Genomic DNA, 18,784 nt, shown 5'->3' with positions numbered 1-18,784 from the left:
CCCCGCCCCCGCGCCTCCCCGTCCTTGCCTGCTGTTTGGCGTGATGTCATGTCATACTGGGCATGACACTTTCCGACGAGTGACGGATGGAAATGGCAGAATAGCGATGACGATGTCCGGAGACTCCAAACAGCAGCAGGTCCGCGGGAGTTGTGCCCCTGAGGCGAACAGTAATGATGTGAGTGTCGATGTTTTGTTGGCAATGAACGAGTTGGGCAGGACCACCGTGCGCAGGGAGGTTATGGCCGGTTTGTTTATCTCACTGACACTGAAGGGTTTTCTGATTTTTGCGTGTGCCACTCTGAAGCAAGTGTGGGGTGTGGGTGTGGCACCGCAGCCGAGGGTGGGCTCTTTGTTGTGTGTGAAAGTTTGGTTGTTGCCTGTTATGTGGCAAGTTTGTATGGGGCTAGAATATTGAGCTGATGTTGTGGTTTTCGTCTGTTTCAGGTTCTAGTGCAGAATGGAAGAACTGGTGGTGATCTCAGCAGTGAGGTGACAAGTGCAGCCAACATCTTTGCCCATCTTGGGCTGGCGCTTAACTTGAGACCCTCATCTATGAATGGGGCCATCAACACGGGCAACGAGAGGCTGGAGATCAAACAGAACAACACGATGCACCTCTCCAAGGAGCATGTGGTGGAGGTCAAGGAAGAAGATGAACGAAGGACATCACCAGAGGTGAGTACTGTATGGTGCCAGTCTGATGGTCATGGATTGATCAGTGATACCCATAATAGTGTCTGCATACAAGACCGTTGGCATCTGTAATCACTTACATGAAACATTCATTTTATTCAGGCATGTGACAAGAAAACCTATTCTGATTCTGAGGAGGAGAACTTTGAGGACAGAAACAGGACGCAAATGACAAATAGCGCAACACAAACTCAAGCTGGAACCCCAGGCACCCCAACAGATCCCAACAATGTTACTGCAGCTGGAGAGAAGGAAGCGGCAGCAACTGCCTCATTTTATCACAGCGCCTGGCCTCCTGTGGACCCAACGCTCTGGCATTCAGGCCCCAGCAGCCTTGGTGGGCCCCCCATGTCTTCCTCCAATGGATACTGCACATCTTCGGTTTGTACATTTTACCAATTGTTTTAGTTATGGTTACTGCATAGAACTCAGAGTTAGAGTATTAAAGTTGTATCTTTTTCTCCTGAAGGACGTCCCTGATCCAATGAGTGCATCATCTAGTGTAGTATCTGGGCCAATACCGTTGGATGGACTTCCATCTCGCCGTGGTTTCTTCTCATCTTCGGTTGGCATTTTTCCTATCCATTCTTGTACTTCTTATGTGATAGCATAATGTTGACTGTTTAATCATTTGATTTTAGGAAAACCCCGGTGCTATGAGTGCATCTTCTAGTTTGGCTTCCGGCCCAATACCGTTGGATGGATTAGCATCTCGTCGAGCACACAACCAGCAGCAGCTAGGTGCCAAAGTAGAAATGGTTTATGGATTGTTGTCGATGCTTGGTACACATGACCGTCAGGATATGAGTCGTAAACTTCTCGCCATGAGCTCTTCCCCTGACAGCTGTGTTGCCATGAGGCAGTCAGGTAAAAATTGTTTTCTTTTACATCCATCTGTGTCCTTAAATCTAAATTTGAATTTCAAGAACCTGAGTAATATCTTTTTCAGGTTGTCTTCCACTATTAGTTCAGCTGCTGCATTCTTCTGAACAAGATGCTGAAATCCGAAATAGAGCTGCTCAAGCACTCTCCAACATGGTGCACGCTTACCCAGATGACAAGAGGAGCAGACGAGAAGGCCGAGTATTAAAATTGTTGGAACAAGTCAGGTTGTACTGTGAAGCCCTTCGTAGTGGTCAAGATGTGGAAACAATGCCCTCTCATACTGGTATGATGGATTTTCTTAAATGTAATTCTGATATGAAAGTTTGGCTCTAGCGTAATTTTGAATTAATTGTTATTTATAGAAGATGGAGACAAGCATCCTGGACCAACCATTGCAGCTCTTATGAAATTGTCTTTTGATGAAGAGCATAGGCATGCTATGTGTCAGTTAGGAGGATTATATGCAATAGCTCAGCTTATTCAGGTATTTTGAGAAATATTATTAAATTACTCCTTAAGTAGTCAAACATATTCTAGGCATTGTTTTATATTAACTGTCCCTGAATTAATAAGATGTAATTTTGATTTCCAGGTTGATCATGAAGCTCATGGTAGCACTACAAATGACCAAAACTGTGTGACCTTGCGACGATATGCAGGGATGGCTTTAACAAATCTTACATTTGGTGATGGTACCAACAAGGCTTTGCTGTGCTCATTTAGAGATTTCATGCGAGCCCTAGTTGCTCAACTTGCTTCTCCAAGTGAAGATTTACGCCAGGTTACCGCCTCAGTTCTCCGTAATCTCTCATGGAGGGCTGATTCTCAGAGTAAGCAAACACTACGAGAAGTTGGAGCAGTTACTGCTCTGATGTGTTCTGCTATGGAGGCGCAGAAGGAATCCACTCTGAAATCCGTTCTCTCTGCACTTTGGAATCTTTCTGCTCACTGCAGTTTAAATAAGGTAGTTTACCAAGGATTTATTAAATTGTCTATATATCAACTATCTTGTCTTTGACTTTAGACTCTTAGTACCCTTTCAAATATATGCCTCTGGTTTACCTCATTGAAGAAACTTTGTTTCAGGTTGATATTTGTGCTGTAGATGGAGCTTTGGTGTTTTTAGTTCAGATGTTGAGTTATAAAGCTCCCTCGAAGACCCTTGCAATTATTGAGAATGCAGGGGGTATTCTTCGCAATATTTCTAGTCATGTGGCAGTCCGCGAGGATTACAGGGCTACTTTGCGTGAGCACAACTGCCTACAAGTTCTCTTGCAGCAGCTGAAATCAACCAGTTTGACAATTGTCAGCAATGCCTGTGGCACCCTCTGGAATCTGTCTGCACGTTGCCAAGAAGATCAGAGAACCTTGTGGGCCTTAGGTGCCCCAGCTATGCTTCGCAGTTTGGTGAGCAAAACATTTGAAAAATATTACTTTCCTATCATTTTTAAAAGTTTACTACCTTATTATTATTGATGATTGATTTACCTCCTTATAGGTTCACTCAAAGCATAAGATGATTTCAATGGGTTCAAGTGCAACACTCAAGAACTTACTGTCTGCCAAACCTGAAAATGATGACTCTTGCTTCCGCCATTTAGATTCTACAGCCAGGAGTCTTGGCTTACAATCTTTACCTGGTCTATATGCCAGGAAACAAAAAGCTCTGGAACAAGAGCTTGACCAAACACTTACTGAGACATTTGACAACATTGAACCTTCGACTTCACCATCAACATCCACTGTGGGGTTGAGGGATGATAAATTTGTTTTCTCATTGACAGAGAGGGATGTTTACCGCCAACGCCCTCAGCAGCCTTTGACATTGCAAAAGCCTTCCCCTAAGATTCGCCCTAATGTTGTCTCACATTCTGACAGCAAAGAATCAGTAACCAGCACCCATTCTGACTCAGTTTATGAGCGTTTAATGAGGGCTGGTACTGCAGATGCTACCCAATCAGGGTCATTGAAAGATGACAGGAAATTGCATTCAAGTATGAGTGATTCCGATAGAGTTGGATCTGATGGAGGTAAACAGGACACCAGAGCTTCATCTGATCGTAAATTCCTGCAACGATATCTGAATAATCTTAATTCATCCAGTACTGCTAGTGGAAATAGTAGTGCTGTAGTTGCCATGAATGTTTCTTCTGACCAAAATAAAAATCCGGTCAACATGAATGTGGTTGAAAATGGAGTGGCTAATTTGATGATTGCAGAGGAGGGTGACAGTGGAAGTCAGAAAAAGTGGCAGGCATGGACTGAACAGAGACCTGCATCTGGGGATGGAAAGCAACCTCTATCCATCAAAGAAGAGTTCAATGCATCTACCTCTGTGTCTGAAAAAGAAGAAGCAGTGGAGGGTGCTCAGTCCTCCAATGTCAATAACAATGATGAAGGATCATCATCTGCCCCTACAGCTGCAGTTCGACCTCGAGGGTCTCAATCTCAAGCCTTTGTTCCAGTTCGAAACAAGTATATGGAGTCAGGTGCTGAAGAAGACTTGGAGTGTCCGACTCAGGATCGCCCTATTGACTTTTCACAGCGCTATGCGTCTGAAATAGAACCATCTAAAGAACACAATTCTCAGCCTGTTCCTGCCAAGAGAGAAGGCAAGAAGAAGGGGGGTCCAGCAGTTTATGGTGATTATGCTGAAACTGATCTGGATCAACCAACTGACTACAGTCTTCAGTATGGTGAAGAGGATGATTTGTCTGATTTTGAAGCACCAGAAATTCCTATTTCAATCCATGAAGATACGGTAAAAATGTACTTCACAGAAGGAACGCCATATGAAACCCCATTCAACCATTCCACATCAACATCATTATCTGATCTCCGAATTGAGCCTGCAGTGAAAGAAGATAATGATGAAGATCTCAAGACAGAGTCTGAGACAGTCAATGTGTCTCAGCCTGAACCAGCTGCAACTGAGACCAAGGAAATTGAAGCAGAGTCTATTGAAGCAGTTAATGTTGTTGAGTCTGGCTCCATATCACCAGTTGAAAAACCTGTCCAGTTCTGTGATGAAGGAACTCCTGGAGTTTGCATGTCTCGCTTTGACTCTTTAAGTTCTTTGGACAAAAATGAAGAAGTTGGTGATGAAATTGATGGAAAAGAGACAGTAACAAGTCAAAAATCTACTGATGTTAAAGGGGAGGAAAATGTCGTTGGAACAACACCACCAGGTTCTCCTCCCACTGTTCATGAGACATCAGGTCAATCAGTTGATCAGGAAGGTTTGTATGATTTTTCACATTTAGTAATCGTGAAATTTTCTGTAAAATTTTAACAAGTATTAATACTTTTCTGGTTCAGCAGGAAGCAAAATAGTAAAATTAAATCCTGAACATCAATATGCGGAAGAGACCCCCCTCATGTTCTCAAGGGCAAGCTCTTTGGGATCCTTGTCTAGCTATGAACAGCAATCAATTCTAGATGACCGTAGTTCGGTTGTTAGCGAATTTTCTCGACTTACTAGCGGTGTTGTTTCACCAAGTGAGCTACCTGACTCGCCTTCACAACTCGTTCCCGCAAGCCCTAGACATCTCAAGGCTCCAGTTGAATTTACAAACCGCCTGTCAGATGCAAGCAGTTCAGCCTTGAGAGTGCTTCCCGCCAGATTTACTGGTAAGCACTGCATTAGAGCACTAATACAGTCAGATTGTAAATTTTTGGAGTTAATCAATGTCTGAACCATATTATTTATTTTCAATGACTGTAGGCTCAACTCGACCTCTTGCTCACCCAATAATTGACAAAGCAGCAGACAATAGTGTCTTCGAGGACCGGTTTGCAGATTACAAAGTGGAGGACACACCTATGGAGTGTTCTCGAGCCACCAGTCTTAGCTCATTGTCCATAGATGATGAACCAAGAGATGTCAGAGTGAGTTAGAATTTTTTTTCCGTGTATGTAATCTAGCTTTTGTTTTTGAATTTGTGTGTAATCAGTCAAATTCTTTGTAGGATGGACCATCGAGATCTGGCCGAAGTAGCTTGGGAAGAGAGGAGGGAATGGAGAAGACAGACGTAGAGAAGGAGTTAGCACTTGTTAGTGAGGGTGAGGAGGATGAAGATGAAGATATTCTAGCAGACTGTATCAATATTGGCATGCAGAACAGCAGGTAAACTTTAACAATTTATTCGTTGTAGAAGCACTTAAAGATTAAACCTATCAGATTTTTTAAAGTTGACTTCAATTTTGTGTGGTTTAGGAGCAAGCAAAGTCACTCAACCAGAGTGCAGCCGAAACTGGGATCTCACGTTCCGCAGCAACCAACCCAACCTGCTTCCCAGCAGCTTGCTGCCAAGCCAACAGCTTTGAGGCAGCCGGTACCAACTGCATCTGCAAGTGCTAGTCACAGGCGTCCAGGGGTCATTTCCAAGTCCAGCGGTATTCCTGTCTCAACAGGAATCCCCACCAAGATTCCGTCTGTGACTCGAAAAGTATTGTCTCCAGCTCTCACCCCTGGATCTACCTCTCGAGGAGCCTCCCCTGCGACGTCGCGCTATACACCTCCTGTGAGGAGTCACAGCGCTCCCAACAAACAAGCTAGTGAGGTAAGCACTGTCCAAGACTCATGGAATGGTGTGAACGATTGTGCTGTTCCTGTTTAGAGTTGGGTTGCCTCAATGTAGCAAGTTATTATTTTATTTAGTTAAAAGCCTTTCAACTAGTAGCTAGTGCACTATTGTAGTATACCTGCATAAAGGTTACACTTTGTAATATGTGCTTTATTTCATTCCATCTCAAAAGCTTGTGAAGTACCTGAAATAGAGTTTTGATATGGTAGTATCTCCACAGGTAAAGTTTAACATCATAGTTCAGGAATTACTCAGGTTTTAGATTTTCCCTTTCATATCTAAATCAATTGATCAGCATTTAAAACTGTAGTTCAGAAAAATGTAAAAACTGGCCCTATGAAAGCAGCCACATGAATAGATGTGCTCATGCTTTACTGTAAATTGCAGTCCAATGGAGTATGTGAAGATTCCATGTACCGCTACTGCACGGAGGGCACACCTGCAAATATTTCACACGCTGGATCGCACTCCGATTTGTCAGTATTATCATTTCCAAATGAAGGTGAAGAAGAGCTTCACCTTGACCAAACTGGCACTGAGTTGTCGGATGACAGCTCTACATTTTCTGGTGATAATGAAAACATCCTGGCCGAGTGCATTCAATCTGGCATGCCAAAGGTTTGCTTCTATTTTAACATTTTACTTGCTTTGCTCTATTATTGTAACCCAGTTTCAGTGTTCACCATATGTGAATACAAACTTGGCTTAATTTTTCTGCATGAAATAATATATTAGAACTTCTTGACTGTTTTGATGAAGTAGTTTGTTTACTTAATTTTGCATGTGTTTTCAAGTTTTTGACAAGTTTTGCTGCGTATCCTTCTTTTTCTCTCATCTCTTACATTTAAAAATCTACCTTGTTTTTCAGGCGAAGACTGATGCGAGTAGTGTGCTGTCTCACCCATCTACTAGTGGAGCTATGTCAAAGCGGGCTAGTGTGCCCAACTCCTCAATGGCGTCTCGGCGGGTTGCTTCTGCCAGTCCAAGTGGGTCAGTGAAAAGTCATCACAGCCCTACAATGAGTCCTATTTCTGTAAACCGAAATGTAAATGGAAGCCCTCAGAGGAAACCAACAGTAAGCAACAGTCCTCAACGTACCTACCCCCAGGCAAGTCCTCAGCGGTCACCTCAACGCAGCTTAGCTGGGCCTCGCAAGGTATTTCATTGCTTTTTTTCTCTTTGGCTAATCTGCTTTCTCTGCCTTAAAGTTTTCTAAGGAATGAGTTATCTTACCCACTTCATCCGTTATTTAGCCAGCAGCTAGTGCCCCAAGACCAGCCGTAAGGATGGGTATTAAGTCCACATCTACACCAGTGTCATCTCCTGCCAATGGTCCTCGGTCTTCAAACATAACTCCTCCTAAACAGAGACAAACCGGAGGGCCAAGGATTGTTAGGGCAGTAAACCGTAATGTTTATCCAGGAGGAAGACTGTAAGTGTATCCTACCTACCTCTTTAAATACTATGTACCTACACTTAAAGTTGTGTTCCTACAGACGTATATTTTTTTCTAATTTGTTTCAAGGCCTACTGTTGGGGATCATGCTAATGAGGGACTTCTCCAGCCAGTCCCGTCTAATGATGAAATGGTGCAATTTGCATGTGAAGATAGTCCATGTAATTTTTCATCGAGATCATCACTCAGCGACCTCACAATCAACTCATCTGAATGCAGGTAGGGATTTAAATTTTCCGGAAAAGTTAAACTTTTCGGAAAAAACCCGGAAAAGAAAGTTATTTTACAGGAAAAATTGGAAAAATTTGAAAAATTGCCTTTTTTATACATACGGCTATAAAATCGACTTATTGACGATTTTTTGATTGTTAATGGCGCTAATGGCAAACGTACAAAAGCCAGTATAGGTTTCAAAACACAGAACTAGCCTAGCAGGATAGAAATTCAAAAGCTGTTCAATAAATTATCGGTCTGTATGAGCACCTTACCCCATTCGGCGGAACCATAACAAAGCAGAAGCCTACAGTCGCAAAAATATCTCAAACCCCCTTATTTTGATGTTGTTTTTGTTTAAACTTGCGTGGTAGGGCGCTATTTTTTCACACCAAAGACGATAGGACTACTCATTTTACCCGAAACGCACGCGAAATTTTGCATGTTTTGGTTCCCGCTGCGCGCTGCCACCGCGCCACCGAATGGGGTAAGGTGCTCATTTTGAAACTTAACCGTCTTGTTTACGACAACCCTTTATCACATTAACAGGCATAGGCTTACAAGTGAATAAAGTTGTTTAAAGCTTTGAGTGAGTCTAATTAAGCATATCCTTAAGAAAAGATCAATCTTACAAATCAAACTAGGGGCAACTTTTGCATTTAATATATGAGTTTACTTCAGGAAAATCCGCTGACACTTAGACCGAAAAAAAACTTATTGTAAATTAATGGTGAATAACTGGTAAGCTTACCAAGCACCCTTGTATTTTTTGCAGCAGAGCCTACTTGTCAAATAGAGTCTTCTTTCTGTAAATTTACAAAAATCACCGGAACTTTTAAACCTTTTCCGTTGCTTAACGAGTTTTTGTGTGAACCTACCAGGTCATAGTTCGTGCCTTTGCGTCCGCTGGCGTCGTGTAACACGACAGTGCCTAACCCGGCACCAGAAAACTGAATGAACCACAGCCCAGGCGCCCGAAAACCATTAAAAGATTCAAACTAAATGCCCGAAAATGATAAAAAATGCGTTATTAACCAACTCAAATCAATAGACCTGTAATAAGTTAAAAATATATTTTTACCATACTTTTCCAATTTTTCCGAGCCCGAGGAAAAAAATCGTTTTTTTCGTTTTTTCCCGCAACTTTTCCAGGTTTTTTTCCAGCCTTTAAATCCCTAATGTAGGTATGACATTTTCGTGTCGGTCTTCCTTTTCTGTTATCACCCCACTTCTGCAAAAGTACAGTTTCTGATGGTTTTCTTTGTCCAACAGTCGACACCCTGTGCGTCATTTACCATCTGAGGGCCCTGCTAGTGACAGTCACCTCCGCTTTGCAACAGAAGACACCCCAGTTGAAGGGTCCTATGCTGCCTCACTGAGCTCTCTTGGAGTTGATGATGATGTGGAACCACCTGTAATAAATATGAGTGGTGAGTTACAATCTCTGTTTTCTATTTTGACTTAGTTTTCTCACCAACCTACTGAACCTGTTATTTATTTATCTTTCCAGTGATAAGGAATGCCCCTAACCTTCGAGTCCTCCTCTGCATGCCTGAAGGATGCAGCTCAGATGAGGCGACTCCCTCATCTGGCGGTGCTGTTGCCCTCACTTTGTCTGACAGCAGTGACAAATTCTCAGATAAAATGTCTGACAGGCATCAGCCCAACCCTAGTCAAAGTTCAGCGTCCGAAGAAGTTGTTACTGTCCTGTCTCGGAACACTTCCTTAAGTTCACTCAGTGTTGAAAGCCTGGGATCCTGTGATCAGGATCAGGCTCTCCTTGAACAATGTATTAGTTCTGCCATGCCAAAAAGCCGCAGTAAGGAAACAGATGGGAATACAAAGAAGCCTGTGTCTAAACTGCCATGTCTAGCACCTCGGTCAAGGCTGTCCACATCCTCCAAACAAGAAGAGAAGCTCTCAGCAGGAATGCCAGGCCCAAGTACGCAGGATGAATATACTTCTGAAACACCAAAGCAAGAATCAGAAAGGCCTAGGTTTAATAGTGAAGCTCTATCAGATTCTGGCATTCATGATAAAGTATCTGAAGAACCCATCACACAAGGCAGGAAGTTTAATTTTGTTGAAGATGTGGATGTAATGAAGGACAGTGCCACAAGCACTGGAACATGGGCAGATGACTCTTCACCAAATGAAATATCCTGTCCAAGTGTCAGCATCACAGCTCCCACTGGGGGGTCAATTAAGAGTGAGAACTACCGTGAGCTGTCTGATCTTGTTGAAGAGAATCACGACTCTGCAAGCGATGCTCAAGATTTACCAAGTTTGACAGATTCCTGGTTACTTGAAGCAGAGGCAACGAAAGTGGCCTCTGCAGTCATGGGCCACAGCCTAAACAGTATTGACAGTATTCTGCCTCCCTCAGAAATGGGAAGTCTAGGTTCTCTGAGTCAGAGTTTCTCGGGACGATCACTTCCTCACACTCTTCTCAATAGAAATTGCACTTCCAGGAAGAAGTCCCTACCATCAGCTTTAAATAATGGTATTGGAAATGATGTCTCTGTAGAGTTTAATCTATCTGCTAGTTTTACTTGTCACTTGGACAATGTTCGAGCACCTTCAATGTTGGATGAAATGGGTGACTCTGAAAACAGCTTCATGAGTATTGCGAGCATCACATCAGAGGCTGCTGATATTGTTATTGATGCACCTCGGGAGGGTTTTCCGAGTGATGCCACATATGAGTTAGCTCGACCTGCTTTCATGCAATTAGAAGAAGATGGCCCCAAATATCCTGCACATGTGGATGCCCTTGACCAGCCCTCTACCTATCATGAAATTACTGAGCTCTCTACTGACCAAGACTTGACCTTGGAACCAGGCACTGAGACCATTGCCTCTGACAATGAGCTTAATGATGAGGTGGCTGATACAAAAACACTAGAGGCCCCAGACTTGCCCTGTGACAGTCAGCGTACCACACCGTCAAGTTCAGTTGAGTCTTCACCAAAGAAGGGCCTGACACCGAAGCAGCGTCGGGAGCTTGCTCGTGATCGCTTTCAGACCTACACTATAAGCTCACCAAGCTCCGAACCTAAACCTGTGCAGGGAGATCAAGAAACTTTGAGTCCTAAAGCCTCAAGTTTGGATACATCGCCCACACCAAAACAGAGGCGACAGATGACACGAGATCGTTATCAAACCTACACCATCAACCCCAGTGTGGAGCAAAGGACGGATGCTTATGAGAGACAAGTTAATGAAGTTAAGAAGAGTGCCACAGTTGGAGATGTTCCCTCCAACGCTGAAGCTTTGAAGAAGCCAAGAGTTACTCCTAAACAACGGAGGCAGGAGGATCGTGATAGATTTAGAACAAGGACCCTTGACAAGGACTGCATAACTGGTAGCAATTAGCATACATACCTAAACACATTAATTATGAAAATCCTCATTGAAATGACAATATAATCTTGTGTTATCAAAGTGATTATTAAATTGTAATTATTGTTTATTTTAGTTCATTATCTTTATTTAGAAGTAGGTGCAACTGAAATATCTAGATCGGCAAGGAAATGTTGTCAGCAAGTTAATTTATTTTAGCATTGTTGTACGATTTCTTCCTCTGCTTCAGTTGTCAGTTGAGAAGTTGTTACTGGTTGCATTTTAAGTGTGATTGCTAGTCATCTTCACATATGTGTAATAACAAATAAGAAGTAATTAAGATGGATTTTATGGTAAGGCTGACTGTGTTACATTGGTGATGCAGAAGACAGAAGCACCTAGTTAATGACAGTAATACCAATACCAAATCAGCTAGTTAGGCTCCTTAATAGCTAGGGATGTATTCAATTTTTCTCAAAGAGGGCTCGCTCTTTTAGAAAAAAAACAAAAAAAAAAAACTTTATGCTTAGAAATGTGTAAGCCTGTGAAGGTCACGTTTTTCAATATACCATACAGATATCCTCAATACCCAAAACCTCCTATTCACTTATAATGTATACATGCTAAATTTATTAAATTCCCATCTCTGTAGATAATAATGCTGTGATATTTGCTATTTGTACTTAATTCGCTGCATGTAGTTATGAAAGTGAGGATAGGTTTTGAGTAGGAAGAGGAATCTGATTTTTTTAATATACTGTCATTAACAAGGAGCTTTAGAATTACCATTTTAAAATCTTATTTCTTAAAGTGCAATTGATTTGGATACTATCTCTTCTTTTCAGAGCATATCCAAGTTTGTGGTATTTTCTTCTTGACTTTCATTCAGTTTGCCTCTAATTTGGAATAGACCAGACACATCACTCTAAAGTGTCTTCTTTTTTTTGGTACCACTTTAAAGTTGTTGTTTGTATTTTACCAACTCAAAATCTAGATTCCGATTCAATTTTTAGTCTTCAATTCTCTCAACTCCTCCTTGTTTCCTAATCAGGTCCATAGGTTTTTTAAGTACCTCTAAAGTACCCAATTTTCCTCATCACATATGTAATTAGTCTTTTGTTAAGCATTATGTTCAACAGTTCAATTTTAAATATTTTGATCTTTAAAACATAGAGAGGAGTCGCAGGGCTTCTGAAAAACATATGTGGTTCGACCACACTCTTTTTTTATCTACCAAGTAGCACAAATGTGAAACTTTTCCATACATATCCAGCCCTGTTTATTAACATTCATCCATTGTTCTTGCCATCCATATGATGACTCACATGGTAGTTTGTCCATCCTACCTTAATTCTAGGTGACTCCTTCCTTCTATTTTATCTCTCTTGCTTAATTTAAATATCTAAATCCTTTTAACTTCTTCTATGCATCTTTATTTCAATCAGGTTTTGTGTTGAAGTTGTGAGAAAGATTTAATTGTCATTCTTCCTCAAATTTGGAAGCGTTGATATGTTGTGTGTATTTCAGGAACTAGAGGTGAAAATCTTCAAGTCCTTTGATTCAGGAATATTTGACAGTTGAGAGACATTTCTTGCATGGTTCCTGTTTTTAATGATCAAGTTTCTGATGGTTGAAATATGTATCTAAACCTCATTCAGTGAGTGTTCTATGTTATAAAGGGACTACAAATAATGAGAACAAAAAAACAAAGAACTAAACAATGGTATGACTGGTGTGATGTAGAGTGTTTGTAGACTTTAGACCTGAATCATTTTAGTCTTATGTCGGAACCAAATTGCATCTCTCTTCCTACCGCTCTATCTACTCCATAGCTGTCAGCTTTTGTAATCATTACCCTCTTATCTCTTTGATATTGTATTACATCTGTACATTTGTTGTGTGGTCTGTTTTGTAGTAGATGTAAGTTGTAGATATCTAACTTTAGTGAAGTGTACCCTTTGGTGTTAATCATGGGCCGTTTCTTTTCCTTTTTTTTCCCTTAGACTTTCTAACAAATTTTTATCTTTGTTTCTGCTAAGTGTTTTTCATTTTGTTAATGCCTGAAAGTGACAAATTATTATAGACTCCTTTATTTATTATTTATATTTTTGTTAAAACTCTCATTTCTGTATTTGGATTATTTATACTTAACTTCTATGTTCCACCAGCAAAACCCAGCTTTTGACACTTTTAGATTGGTATTTTGATATTCCAGTTTACTTGAGGGCTTCCATTTGACGTGAGGCTTCTAAAATAAATAAACAAAAATCTGCCTCAAAATTGATTTATGCTCTTATTGTCCTTCTCAGCCAATCATACCCTTGCCTCTTTTTTTTGGCTTTGCACATTTGCTTTATATCTGTGAACCCATTTATTTTGTTGTGATAGGGCCGTATACCCATTTAAGTCATGTTACCATTGAATGTTTGTCTGATTCTACCTTGAGGTTCTTCTCAGAGAAGGTGTATTGATTTGTAGTTAATTAATCTACTCATATTTACTGTGAAGTGTATGTTAGACAACAAGTTATTATACTTTGCTTTTAATTAGTGACCCTATCTAAAGGATGACTGATTTTACTTGAAGCAACGAATTGTGAGTGCTACTCAATTTTCAGAATGAACAAGCCATTCCATTCGGGAATCAGACTCGTAGTAGGAGGCTCAATTTCTGTCCTCCTGTCAGTGAGATTATGGTGAGAAATCTGTTATATACAATGTATTTTGAACATTAAAGAAATGTGGCAAATTATGATTTATTCTTCTTTTTGTGTGCATTGGAGGGAGAGATCTTTATAAATTCCACATCCTTGAAGTACAAAAGTTTATTAGTATTATGGTAACAAATCCAAAGTGGCATTGATAGGACTATTTCTACACACTGAAATATTGTTCAAAAAATCATCATTCATGCAAAAATTAAGTCAGTACGTACTTTTTAAATATTTTTTTGACACATTGCATTAGGTATAAAAAAAAGTTTTCAATTTAACCATTTTCAATTTAACCATTTGAGTGAGGAGGACTTAGACAATGTCCTCCTTTCATTCCAAGTTTTGTTCATGAGCATTGAGTTTGAGTTCTATCTTTATCTTATTGAATTTATAGTTCTATTATTGTAAATTAGCAGAAAAATTAAAATCCAGTCTTTCTGGAATATGTTTAATAAATATATAATATGTCTCAAGGTATATAAAAAAAAATCAACAAGAAATGCAAATAGCAACCAGTGATCGCAGGTTTGGGCACGTCATTGGCACAAACTGCAGGGGCTGTCCTGTACCTCTGCTGATAACTTTGAACTTGAACTATAATTACAGGATAAAGGACTGACAGTGGCATAAAGGTCTCAAGATGTGATCTTTAAGCATGGATTGCCTGCACCAGGATTCACCAGCTGTCATTTCTTACCAACAAAATAAAAACAACCTAAAAGTTTACATAACAGGTATATAACTTACAATATCTACAAGAAATCTTTTGTTATCGCTTTGTAGTGACTAGCCTCAGTTGGTACAAGTACACTCCTCACCACCAGTCAGTCAGTCAGTCAGTCAACTGACATTATTGTGGACGGAATTCGGAGAACTTTTTATCATGATTAATTAAAGAGAGTAGGGCTTACAAGTTATGTAAGTATTCCTATAATTTAGAGAGCATACAGACTGTTACTCTCAAAAGAAACAGGTGCAGATTTACCCAGACTCCTCTGCACACAACAGGCTCATCGCCTAAAGACTTTGTGAGCAATGAGAATAGGAGATCAATGGACTGACTGTCACTCGTAAAAGACTATACTACTTAAAGTTATACAAAACACTACAATACACACAACATAGAAAACGCTAATTCACAGTGACAAATAGCACCTCCTTTATCTATAGAGAAGGTGTGAACAAAAAATCTAAATAAGCTGCAATTTGGTTTTATAGCAATCACAGGCAACTCTTATTTGTTTGACGTGTGACCTTCAATCATAATGCACTCAACGACCCTGTTTAATTGCCTCGGTAATCACACTTTACTGGAGATCATTAGCTCTGTGAGAGAGATCACCTTCACATATATGACTCTATTTGTTATAAAAGTCTATGATAGGTACTTTTGTAACAACTACAGTAAGGCTGACTTTTGTTTAGCCATTTCACGACTGGGAACTAAATTATGATAAAAAAAGGCATATTTTTAGCACATCAAACCAAGACCTAAATTCTCAGTGTGGTGGTTTTTGATCAGATAGAAAAAGCTAGTTGGCAATGTGGGGTGTTGAGTGTCAAGAGTCATTCACTATCGAGTCTATGGAGCATGCTTCAGTATACCATCCTTGTTTGACCTATTCTTCTTCAGAAATAACTAGGATTGCACAGAGGCCTGCATAATATTCCAGGAATAGCACTGGATCTGACTGACACAGTGAAGCACCCTTGGATTGAGCGGTCGTACAGCCTCGGCAATGTATCCCTCAACAAGAGGGGAAGTCCTTTGCACAGCTGGATGCCGGGTCCGTGTCGTCCCACCCAATCTTGGAAGTCCAGCCGGGCGTTTCCGTCGGAGACCGAACATGGGACGGCCCGCTCGGACTTCCCCGCAGGCGGGACGAGACAGGCGGGGAGCTGAGTAGGAGGCTAGACGGTGAGGTCCTCCCAGTCCTCCTTCTCCCGCTCGCTGAGGAGCACCCGGGGACCCTCCACCGCCTTCAGGGCCTGCTGCACGTCGGGCAGCACGGGGTTGTCGGTCAGGTCCACCTCCACCAGCGACGGCGCCTCGCGTATCCGCTCCACCTCCACCTCTGCAACCAGGGAAACCAACGATCAGGATCATGCCGCCAAAATTAAATTAACACGAACACGACGTCAAATTGTTACCAAAACCGTCAAAACAAAGTATCACGTAAAAAGCTTTCAGAGGGCCATAATAAAGTTGGCCCAACCCCCCACCCCCAAAAATAGCACACAAATAACACAAAAATACCTGCTTATTTTTACGATTTCTGTGCAAAAAACAAGTCTACCCTCGCTTGAATATGCTCCGCACAGGTCCGTAAAAAAGACGGAAACCTCGTGGGTTGTGAACGATCCGCTACGAGTACTGCTTACCAATGATGCGGTTGTGGTTGGCGTTGAGGTTGGCCAGCTTGGGCATTTTGAAGGCGACCCTCGGCAGGGTGATGAAGGCGTTGTGGCTGATGTCGAGGGTGTGCAGCTCCGCGAGGTCGCTCAGCTCGTCTGGCAGTTTGCTCATCTGGTTGTGGGACACGTTGAGCTCTGCAATGCGACACACCACAGAAGGTTCAGCATCATTTTTCTTTGAAAATAATACGCAATTTTCAAAAAGAAAATAAGTTGAAAATGCCATCAAAACCCAGTGAGAAACAGGTTATCGGAACGATATCGTTTCAAAAAAGAGAAATTCGTTCGACATCGTCGTGACAGTCATTTCTCACGTAGAAAGAGGCCGGTTCAATAATCAAATCGGGCTACCTGTGATAAGGCTGAACTTGACTGCGAACTTGGGCGGCAGCTTGGTGATGACGTTCCCCGACAGGTTGCAGGTCGTGAGCGGCGTGTGGCGCATGAGGTGATACACGGCGTCGGGCACCTGCATCAGCTGGCACTCGGACAGGTCTGGAACACGGAGAGCACAAGGCTGAGCATCCCGGGGCTGAACGGGCACCACCTCCGAAAGTCGGCAATTTGGTTTGCAAGCAATTCTTTGTGTGTGTCGGCAGTGCGGCCCACGCAGGCCGTTCTTTACCTCCGTGGGTAGGTAGGCAACCCATTATACATTGTTGGAGTGACATGGGTTGCCTACCCCTTAAGAAATAGGACGGCCTATATATGCGAACTAGTATATACGCATGACTCATGACATTTTGAACAGAACTACTCCAAATTAAGAACCTTTCGTTTTTTTTCTTTGGAATTTTTACGACAGATTTCGTCCAAGCCTAGTCCTAGGCGGGAATGGGTCAGCCATCAACAAAATGTCAACTTGTCGTCGATCTGCATTCCTAGAATACTTTCACATCATGGACACATTTCATTTGGCACCAATTGAATGGCCACGCCCGACCCTCGTCCGATTGATGTCATTCATTCTTTGCTGTTAGTTGACGTCGCCCAGGCGCGGTTTTAAGTCCGTCTGACGGAGAGGGCGATTTACTGTGGGTTGCTTGGGTTTTGTATAGGACAGATTGCTTTCTTACCCTAGGGTGTGATTTGGGCCAAATTGGGGGGAGGGGGAGGGGAAGGGAGGGGAGGGGGGCGACTGTCCTTTCGCCCCTCCATAAAACCGCGCCTGAAGCCGCCGCCCGCGCGGGGTCAGTGTCTCGAGGGGACTTCCCCGGCGGGCGCGGCGGCCCTCGGCCCCAGCATCCCTTATGGTGCGGGCCGCGAGGGCCGCGGGGCCGCGGGGCCGCGGAGGCACAAGGAAGGAAAGCGATCCGCGCGCGTGTGATCATGCGAGTGCGTTGCATTAGCCTCGTTACGGGCAGCAGGGCGGAGCAGGGCGCCCAGAGTATCGTCCCGGGTTGCACCACAAGGCGAGGCGCGAGCTCGGCGCGGGGCAAGTGCGGCAAGTGCGGCGGCGGCCAGCGAAGTACGGCCACGGTATCACGGATGTCTTCGGTCCGAGTTTTTCAGACTGAGTCATCATTTCAGGCTTAGGCTTTGTCCAGTAATAATAACAGTGCCATTTCTTCGCAAAAATACACGACTATCTGGCCACCTGTCAGAGAGGAGAGCGGCGGGCGCGCAGTGCCGCACGGTGCCGCCCTCACCCGCCCTAGCGGACGACCAGCTAACCAACCAGCTAACTCACGGACTCACTCTCACTGCGCGTCATGCTGAAAAACACGTCCTCCGATCTCGTGCAATCTCGTGCTGTTCTGTTTCAATTTTCGGCCAAGTCGGACGTTTGAAGTTTAATTACTGGCGATCGACATCGTGACCGGTGGCCAGTGACCAATGGGGACCAAGGGGTGCGACATCAGTGTGACGATGCCAGTGTGCTCGCTGTCCTTGCGACGTGATGTCGTCTCGCTCGGGCGCGGCGCGGCCCAACCCCAACCTCCGCCCCACAGATGCTGAGGCGGTCCATCGCCCGTGAGTAGTACCCATATTGATTCGCTGTCGTCTCGATCGTCAATCACGATGCACGCGACGGCTGCCTGCCCCGTGAGTCAGCAGGCAGCTGCTGCTGGCGCTCGCGGATGTGAGGTTATGGTTCGTTTGTTTTGGTTTGTGCACCGGCCCGGCCCGGTGGCGGGCGGCCAGCGACCTGTGGGTCACTGTTGAAAGAAATCATCTCAGAACGACTTTTCATTCGATGACGGCCTTATTTCTTTACAAGAACATCTCATTGGACCTTGGACCTCGTTAAACAAGCACTGTTCTTGTACTCGAACTACAACCGTCACACAACGTCAAATATTTGTCGTGATCGTCACCTTGCGATTAATGTCGTTGTTTCATGTAGCGACTATGAATGTTTACAGCTGCTAACAAACCTAATGACAGAACTGTCCTAAATGTCTAACAGTGCCCCTCTGCCCCTCCCAGTTCCCCTCCACATATCGCTACTTCCGCCCAGGAGCACCCCAGCCCCCC

At 43.0% G+C, this 18,784-nt stretch overlaps 3 protein-coding genes across 12 annotated transcripts in view; 2 read left to right on the top strand and 1 right to left on the bottom strand.

Moving 5' to 3' along the window:
• Positions 1–13,929, top strand: part of LOC113216618 (adenomatous polyposis coli protein) — a 65,328-nt gene extending 51,399 nt beyond the window's left edge. For 3 of the 9 annotated variants that reach the window (XM_052277633.1, XM_052277637.1, XM_052277630.1), the window contains 19 exons: positions 448–678; positions 799–1,077; positions 1,166–1,261; positions 1,338–1,563; positions 1,646–1,864; positions 1,944–2,065; positions 2,174–2,545; positions 2,668–2,988; positions 3,080–4,820; positions 4,900–5,211; positions 5,306–5,469; positions 5,550–5,707; positions 5,798–6,143; positions 6,555–6,785; positions 7,036–7,323; positions 7,421–7,599; positions 7,693–7,842; positions 9,109–9,266; positions 9,347–13,929. In XM_052277633.1, the coding sequence (XP_052133593.1) occupies positions 448–678; positions 799–1,077; positions 1,166–1,261; positions 1,338–1,563; positions 1,646–1,864; positions 1,944–2,065; positions 2,174–2,545; positions 2,668–2,988; positions 3,080–4,820; positions 4,900–5,211; positions 5,306–5,469; positions 5,550–5,707; positions 5,798–6,143; positions 6,555–6,785; positions 7,036–7,323; positions 7,421–7,599; positions 7,693–7,842; positions 9,109–9,266; positions 9,347–11,211 (7,458 nt within the window). In that variant the 3' untranslated portion in view covers positions 11,212–13,929. Of the gene's footprint in view, positions 1–28; positions 179–447; positions 679–798; positions 1,078–1,165; positions 1,262–1,337; positions 1,564–1,645; positions 1,865–1,943; positions 2,066–2,173; positions 2,546–2,667; positions 2,989–3,079; positions 4,821–4,899; positions 5,212–5,305; positions 5,470–5,549; positions 5,708–5,797; positions 6,144–6,554; positions 6,786–7,035; positions 7,324–7,420; positions 7,600–7,692; positions 7,843–9,108; positions 9,267–9,346 lie in introns of those variants that run through there. The other 6 variants (XM_052277635.1, XM_052277636.1, XM_052277631.1 and 3 more) reach the window with 6 other exon arrangements.
• Positions 13,930–13,987: 58 nt separating this feature from the next.
• Positions 13,988–16,801, bottom strand: LOC113216692 (leucine-rich repeat protein soc-2; the record flags this gene model as incomplete). The annotated part of the gene is given in 3 exon segments (XM_052277644.1): positions 13,988–15,966; positions 16,274–16,441; positions 16,658–16,801. Coding segments are annotated over 3 exon segments (476 nt in total), but the record flags the coding sequence as incomplete, so codon positions are not given.
• Positions 16,802–18,009: 1,208 nt separating this feature from the next.
• The window catches only part of LOC113216665 (zinc finger protein 34-like), a 28,226-nt gene continuing 27,451 nt past the window's right edge, over positions 18,010–18,784 (top strand). For both annotated transcript variants that reach the window (XM_052277643.1, XM_052277642.1), the window contains exon 1: positions 18,010–18,280. The gene's annotated coding sequence lies outside the window, so the exon portion shown is untranslated. The remainder of the gene's footprint in view (positions 18,281–18,784) is intronic.

Source organism: Frankliniella occidentalis, unplaced genomic scaffold (genome assembly GCF_000697945.3).
Source record: "Frankliniella occidentalis isolate FOCC.00 unplaced genomic scaffold, Focc_3.1 Scaffold11, whole genome shotgun sequence".
Classification (NCBI taxonomy): Eukaryota; Metazoa; Arthropoda; class Insecta; order Thysanoptera; family Thripidae; genus Frankliniella; species Frankliniella occidentalis.
Note: the sequence above shows the minus strand (reverse complement) of the source record. Positions and strands in the feature narration are given on the sequence as shown.